The sequence below is a fragment of the Eulemur rufifrons genome, chromosome 14 (genome assembly GCF_041146395.1).
Source record: "Eulemur rufifrons isolate Redbay chromosome 14, OSU_ERuf_1, whole genome shotgun sequence".
NCBI classification, from domain to species: Eukaryota; Metazoa; Chordata; class Mammalia; order Primates; family Lemuridae; genus Eulemur; species Eulemur rufifrons.
In genome coordinates, this window is record NC_090996.1 from 9,319,643 (window position 1) to 9,326,964 (window position 7,322).

Consider the following 7,322-nt stretch of genomic DNA (forward strand, 5'->3'; position numbering starts at 1 on the left):
GGTGGCAATAAACCAAAGAACCTCACAGGTCCAAAATACCAACTGAACAAAAACTGCCTAGGATGAGTTTATATTCCTTCTGGTCTTAAAAAACATAGAACTACATTTGAAAACAAAACAGTAACAATTTACTAGAGAGAAAGACCCAATCTAAGAAAGACTATCTTGTTTGGGGGGAGCAAATGGAAAGAAGTTTGGGGATTGCATTTTGTTTTTTGGGTTTTTATTTTCATACGGTGGGTGGACAGGATCTGAGTGTCTTACATTTAGCAAAAAGCTGTCAACACCCAAATAAATTTTTAATGACAGTAAGCCTGGCATTCTATTTCTCACAATTTCACAATATTCACTTAAGAAAGAGCTAATTTGTCAATTTGTTTTTCCTTTAACCGAACTTGGAACACCTCACAAGCACAGATAACTTTTTAAAAAATGTTAACTACATTTACTTATTGATTAAACACAGCCAAATAGAAAGATGTAAGAAAACAGTCCCCTTGCCGGTATACTAAAAAAGAACAAGCTATTTCCCCGGCATTTCAGAGTAAGCTCTGGTAATTTCCTCCTACGTTGACTGCATAAATCACAAATGGTCAGGAGCATCCAAGATTTCACGTGTCAGCTGATGGGGTCGGCCTTGCGGGAGGCCCGGCAGGCCCAGTCCACTCCGGTGGACTCTCCTATTTCGTAAAGCTGTGGGCCCCTTTGTTGACATTCTCAACTCATTTTCACAGACCCTTTAATGAAAGGAAGCAGAACCTGGTCAGTTTCACTTAATGTGAATTTTCTACCTGGCTACTTTTTTTCAGTTCCTCAGCAGTGTCAGTAAATCCCCAGGAGGAATATTCCCATCCCGGCCCCCATCCTGTCACCTGAGACTGTGTTCCTCCCTGGAGGAAGACCCCTGTGGATGGAATCTGTACCAATCTCACTTGGGGGGCAGCAGCAGGGTGGGGAGGGGTGGCCTCTGTGGCCGCAGAACTACCCGGGCTTCCCAGGGCCCAGGGCTCTAACAAACACAAAAATTCTGCCAACTACCCTGGATCTCCTGCAGTAAGGAAAAATCATCGGATTGAAATAAAGAAGTTAACCTTTATTTTGCATGATATCATCTTCCTATTGGAATCTAATTACAGAAAGAATTAAAATTATTTTTGTTAAAGAGTTCTTTGCTTTTTAAAGGAAAAGTTCTTGATGGGTTTTGCAACAAATGTGATGTCTTTCAAAGAGAGCTGTTCACCCTCATTATGTTTTTTAACTGTGTCATATGTGAACAGGGTAGCACAAGCATTTTTTAAAAATCTTTAAGTCACAACCCAGGTGCTTTGAAGCTGCTTCTGGCGTAGCACAGATGAGGACCACAGCACAGGGCCCCCTCAATCCCAGTTAACTTCCCGCAGGGACACCTCTTCCCCTCCAAAGACTACTCTACTCTCCTCCACCAACTTTCTCAGAACACAGCTGAAAAGCAAGACTGTTTACAGGTCGGCAAATCCACAACCCAGGCAGGAGTAGCTCCGTACAAACCTTTACTGTCCTTTTCAGTAAAATCCAACACCTACACACAAACCAAAACTCGATTCTGAGACACATACCAAAACCAGGGCTGCCAACTGGTTTTCAGGAACACAACTTGAAAACTAGAATGGATAAAATGACTCAGACAATTCAGAGGGCCCCATTATTAATATTTTATTGAAACAGCCCCCTCACCTAGTTCCCATTTTTTTGGTTGCTAGTGAAGCTCATATCGCTAAATGCAGAATTTCTCGGGAAAATTGTAACTTCTCCCTGAATTCTAAATCATTATTAGGGCATAATAAAATGTACCTAAATGCTCAAATCAATAAATCTTTATCAAATCAAAAATCACAAATGAATTCACAACTTCTTTGCTATATAAGTTATATAACACAGATACTAAATCACTTGTCTAATTATGCCAGTAGATTCCTTTTTCACTCCATTAGCGGCACACAAATTCTCTCCACGTCTAAGCATACACAGGCTTTCAGTTCGTAAAACACCCAGGTAAACTGTAGTGGGCACAACAAGGAGCTGTGGGGCCCCTCTTCAAATAGCTTCGACAGAGTGAATGGCCACAAGTAAAAAGTGTCCCTACGTTTTGCTATAATAAGACTCAAACACAGGATTCCAAGAATTCCACCTGTTTCCAATTAGATACCAGAATTGCTTGAGTGTTTAAACTACATTCACTAGCTACTTACACAAAACAATTCTTCCGGGTTCTATGGACATTTTAAATATGTTAAAATAAGATTAAGGGTCTGGTTTAAACAATCAGAGGCAGAGAAATTTCAGTTGAAACCAAAACTATCTCTCTCTCTGCAGCGATAATACAGAGCTTCAGACAAAACAAAAGGAACCAGATAGACGAATTTTTGTCTTTGACAATTACTAATAAAAGTCAGACTTTTCACAGGGAGAGCAATTACATTTTTAAAAGTTATATAATAAGTAATTTTAAATACGTTTTAAATAATTTCTACAATACCTTATGATCCCTGTATATTAGAATAACTGTTACAGTAACTTTTACATAACATTTATGTTGCAATCCATCAGATATGCTTGCCTTTAATGTGAAATTTACATGAGCCAAGCACAGGTAGGAATTGAACCTAGCTCTGCAGGATTTTTCATTCAAGATGAAATTTCTCTTTTTAAAAAATTTGCAAGTTTTTCCCTAACAAATGTGTCCTTCCTTCATTTCACTACAGATGTTCCTGGGGCTTTATAAATGGGCTGAAACACAAATGGATTTTCTACTTCTAACTTTGTTTTCTGTACTAAGACACAGAATGTGCGCACAGCCTCAGGAATGGTTTTGATTGCTCACTGCTACAGGTGGACCCAGAGGGGGTCAAAGGAGCAAAAACTATGATTTCTGCACAGCTCCCACGTAAACCCTGCTGGGTTTGTCTTAATTGTGTAGCAACAGGAGAAAAGACTTTAAATGACCATTAAAGGTCTTGGGCTCAATGGGTTCATCAGACAACATTTTTAAGGTTAGCTCAGTGGATGAGGAGAGAATAATTCCAGCGGGGACTGGGCTATTTGTCCCAACTTTCTCATGCGAGCTAACTACTGACAGAAGACACATGAAATTGGGGAAGCAAGCATGGGGGCTCTGTGGACCCAACTGTACCAGCAGGTGTTGCCTTAACACTATCCCTTCACTGACTTAAAAAAAAATAGTTTCACACAGGAAAGAACTATAATCAACTGAAAATGACCCCTTTCCATACCTAATCTCAAAGTCACTGATATTAAAAGAACCATGAAAACAAAAACAGGAGCAGCACCAGTGTAAGTTGTTTATTCATTATTTTATAAAGGGTACTAGATGGAGCATTTTAACCAAAATAATATACTTATTATGGGGAACGTACTGGACAGGCAGTAACATACACACTTCCAAAACAGAAGAAAACAAAAGCAACCAGAAAATGGAATTCCAGCAAAACCGAAATTGTTTTCTAATTTTGAAAAAGACGACAACTTTTAAAGTTTACTTTTGCAGAGGCTCCTTAAGGAGAACACTGGTCACCACGTGGGAATAATGCCCCAAAGGGAAGCTGTTCACTGGCAGGCCCCATCCCCAAAAGTTCAAAGCTCCACTAACATGCAGGGCTACATGAGCTTGTTTTAGAAAGTGTCCTCTTTTCAAACGTGTATTTAAAAGATAAATTTATACAATGGTGTTTTTCTTATTTAAAAAAAAAAAAAAAACCCTGGTTTTTACAAGTCTAGGATAGCACAAAAACTTGTCCAACTAGTCTCAGCAAGGCCAAAGCACTAAAGCTTCCACACCACAAGCCTCTGGAACTAAAAAGGAAGGGAAATAAAGAAGAAACATCAGAAACTCTCTCTGGGCGCTCACTCCCATCCCAAGGCAGCAGCTTCCAGACCCACAAAGCAGGACAAGGACCCAGCCCCGGCTCACTGGGTCACTGAAGAGGTGCAGAACTGCCCCACCTCACCCCGGACCCTCAGAACTCTCCAACCTGGATCTGCCTCGCTGAGACCCAGCCTCTTTACCTGCAGGTGGCAATGCCACAACCTACCCTGGGCTCTGCAGGCAACCCGATCTCAGTATAAAGAGGACTGGAAAGATGAGAAGAGTCTGAAACTAATGAATTCCCTCTCAAACTGCAGTCTCATTGGCTCACTTACTGTCTGTGGGAATACACAGGACACTCCACCAGATACCAACTCAAAAGGCCTCCTCAGGGCCCACAGAAAGAACCAGTTTGGCCTTATACTTGAACTTTGGCATTCCGCATTCAACTGAAGTTTTCAAACATGGGATGAAGCGGCCACAGAAAATCATCTAAGGCCAAATCGTGAGCTACCACCAAAAGAGAATAGATGTTCAGTAAAGAGAATGATGCTCAGATAAGGGATTTTGATTTGGGTTTTTTTTTTTTCCCTTTCCCTTCTAGAGATCTACATAAAGTTCAAGTAAAATAAGAAGGAAACTTTCAATCAAATCCTAGAGCCACGATCCCCTAAAGAAGTAGCTACTCACTTGGAGAGAGGGGGCAGGGTTACAGACTTCATAAAACCTAATAATGCTCTAGAAACCAAATCCATTTCCCAGACAGTTTTGCCAGGATGCTTAAAAAAGAGCCTTCATTGATAATTAAGCTAGCATGTCACATTTAGGAAGACAAGAGAAAAAAAAAAAATAAGGTTTGTCTCTTAAAACTCCACAACGGGTTTTACAGTAAGCACAGGAATTAAATTATGGTAAAAGGGAGCTATTTTTACTAAAACAGGGTAGACCAATTTATCAAAAATGCCATTCGGCTGTGTTCATTACATTCAGGAATCTAATTTACACAATAGACACTTTGGAGTAATCTATTTTAGTCAATAAATACTCAAACTCCTTTAAGTTTTAATCTTATCGGAAATACATATTTCACATAGTCTTCTTCCTAGTTAAGCGAGAAATTTGAGGAAATTTCATAACGACTGTGAGTCTGCTTTATCGTTCTTACGTAGGCAGGAGCAGAAAACAAGCATATACAATTAAAGTTGTCAGACTCCATTTATGTATGTTTTAATCCAATTCGCTTCATTTCATACAAGCCTGCATCTGGAGTTCATTTGCTTTACTCCTGCAGGTACTGCAGGTCACTATCACCAGCCCTCCCGATTACGAAAGTTCAGCCAAGTTCCCCTTCACGCACACCTTAGATAGCTGGGAGCAGTAGCCAGTCCCCAGGGACTCTAGGGGACACCCCCCTCCTCAGCGCCAGGCTGCCCTGGGCCATTCTAAGCCGCAGGGCACCCCCACTTCCCCTCGCGCCAGCACTCACGGAGCTTCTTGCCCACACGCCGCTCACCTTCAACTTGGCTCCGGCTACGCACAACATCCACCTGGCAGAGTCCCGGGGCTGTCCAGGCGCCGCGGGCGCGGAACTGGCACGTGCGGGGCGGACCCTAAGGGCGCGCCGCTCCTCCGGGTGAGGGGTGGCAGGCAGGAACTCACCCCCGGGGCACGGCGGCAGCTCGGGCGCCAGATGGGGAGCCCCGGCACTTTCCCCCGGCGGCGCCCGGGACTCTGCGCTCCGACCACCGCCCGGCACACCACAGTCCAACCCGGCCCTCCAGGCTTTGCTTTCGAGAACCGGGCCGGAGAGGGCATCTCCGAGCGGACCCGCCGCGCGCTCCATTGCGCCTGCGGACCCTGCACAGAGGGCAGGCTCCCAGAGGAGAGGGCCGGAGTGGAGCGGGTGGCGGTGACCGGGGGCGGCCGGAGTCCCGGGGCGCGCGGCTACAGCCGCCCGGACCGGCGGCAGGGAGGAAGCGTCCCCCGCCCGAGCAGCCGGCGCGCCGGGGCGCAGCGCGGGGCCTGCGCTCGGGGAAAGTTGCAGCCCTCCTCCCACTCCCGCCGGGAGGTCCCGGGCGCCGCGATCCACCCGCACCGCGTGCGGGGCAGCCCCGCCGCCCCTCGCCAAGTTTCCCCAAAGCGCCCCACGGGGGTCCCCCGCCGCGGAGGGCCAGGTCGGCGCCACTGGCGCAGGAACACAAAAGAGCGGGGCGGCTGCGGGGTTTGCGGGTGGTCCCGGGGCGCTCCCCGGGACGTAAACAAACCCCAGGGTTAGCACCGGGAGCAGCGCCGGGTGCCCGAGCGGCGGCGCGACCCGGCCCGCTGACAGCCGGGGACGGCGGCCGGGGCCCGGGCCGGCCCGGGCAGGGAGCGCGGGCGCCCGCCCGGCCACCAGCCCGCCTGGCCGGAGCCGGGCCGCGCCGCCGCCGCCGCCGGTGGCCGCTCTGACCCTCCCCCGAGCCGGCGGCACCACAGCGCCACCAGCCCCAGCTCCGCCGCGCCGGCGGCAGTGGCGGCGGCTCCTCCTGGAGAGGCAGGCGCTTCACCCCCACAGCAACTCCCCACAAACTTTCCCCGGGAATACGGCGGGCCGGGGGCGCAGGGCGCGCGGGCGGGCGCCGCCACCGGGCCGCAGCCCCCTCCCGGCGCCCGCCGCCGCCGCCCGCCACCCGCTCCCCGCTCGCGCGCGCGCCCCGCGGGCCGCCGGGGCCGCCCCCTCCCCGGTCCCGCGGCGGCGGCGGCGGCGCTGGCGGCGGCGGCGCAGGGCCGGGGGGGCGCCCGGGGTGGGGGCAGACACCGGGGGCAGCGGTGGCGGCGGCGGCTCCCGGCGCCATCTTGGGCTGATCGATGAATTGAACAAAGAGGATCAATTTCTGATCAAGCGAGTTATCAATGGGGGCCGGGGAGCGAGAGGGACTTGTCCCCGACTCGGCCCCGCTTTCCCCGGCACCCCCCTCCTCCCCGCCGCCGCGGCCCCCCGGCGGCCGGGCAGCCCGGGGCCCCGGGGGAGCCCGCGACCGCCCGCAGCCCCCACCCCCGGGCGAGAGGCCGAGCGAGGAGAAGCCTGACCTGCAGCTGCTGTAAATCAAAGCGCTTCCAATATTGAAACATCGATCCCACATTGGCCGCCATCTTGAGACATATTGAGACGGAGTGAGAGGCTGATAGAGAGGGGGCTGGAGTTCAGGAGCCGCCAGGAGGCAGCAGGCGGGCGGCGCCAAAACCCGGCCTGGAGCCGGCCGCCGCCGCCGCCACGGAGGACGCGGACTCCTCCTCACGGCGCCGCCGCAGCCATGGCGAGCCCGAGCCGGAGCCGGAGTCGGAGCCCGAGGGCGCGGCGGCCGACGGCCGGCCTCGCGCGCGCGGCCCCGGTCCCCTCCCCCCGGCAGGCGGGCTGGCGGGCGCCGGGCCCGCGACCCCCGCCAGCCCTCTCGGGCCCCCAGCCCCAGCTGCGGCGGCC

General features: G+C 50.7%; 1 protein-coding gene across 6 annotated transcripts in view; it reads right to left on the minus strand.

Moving 5' to 3' along the window:
- Positions 1-7,043, minus strand: part of CUX1 (cut like homeobox 1) — a 362,384-nt gene extending 355,341 nt beyond the window's left edge. For all 6 annotated transcript variants that reach the window (XM_069486412.1, XM_069486411.1, XM_069486413.1 and 3 more), the window contains exon 1: positions 6,932-7,043. In XM_069486412.1, the coding sequence (XP_069342513.1) occupies positions 6,932-6,994 (63 nt within the window). In that variant the 5' untranslated portion in view covers positions 6,995-7,043. The remainder of the gene's footprint in view (positions 1-6,931) is intronic.
- Between the last annotated feature and the right edge of the window lie 279 nt (positions 7,044-7,322).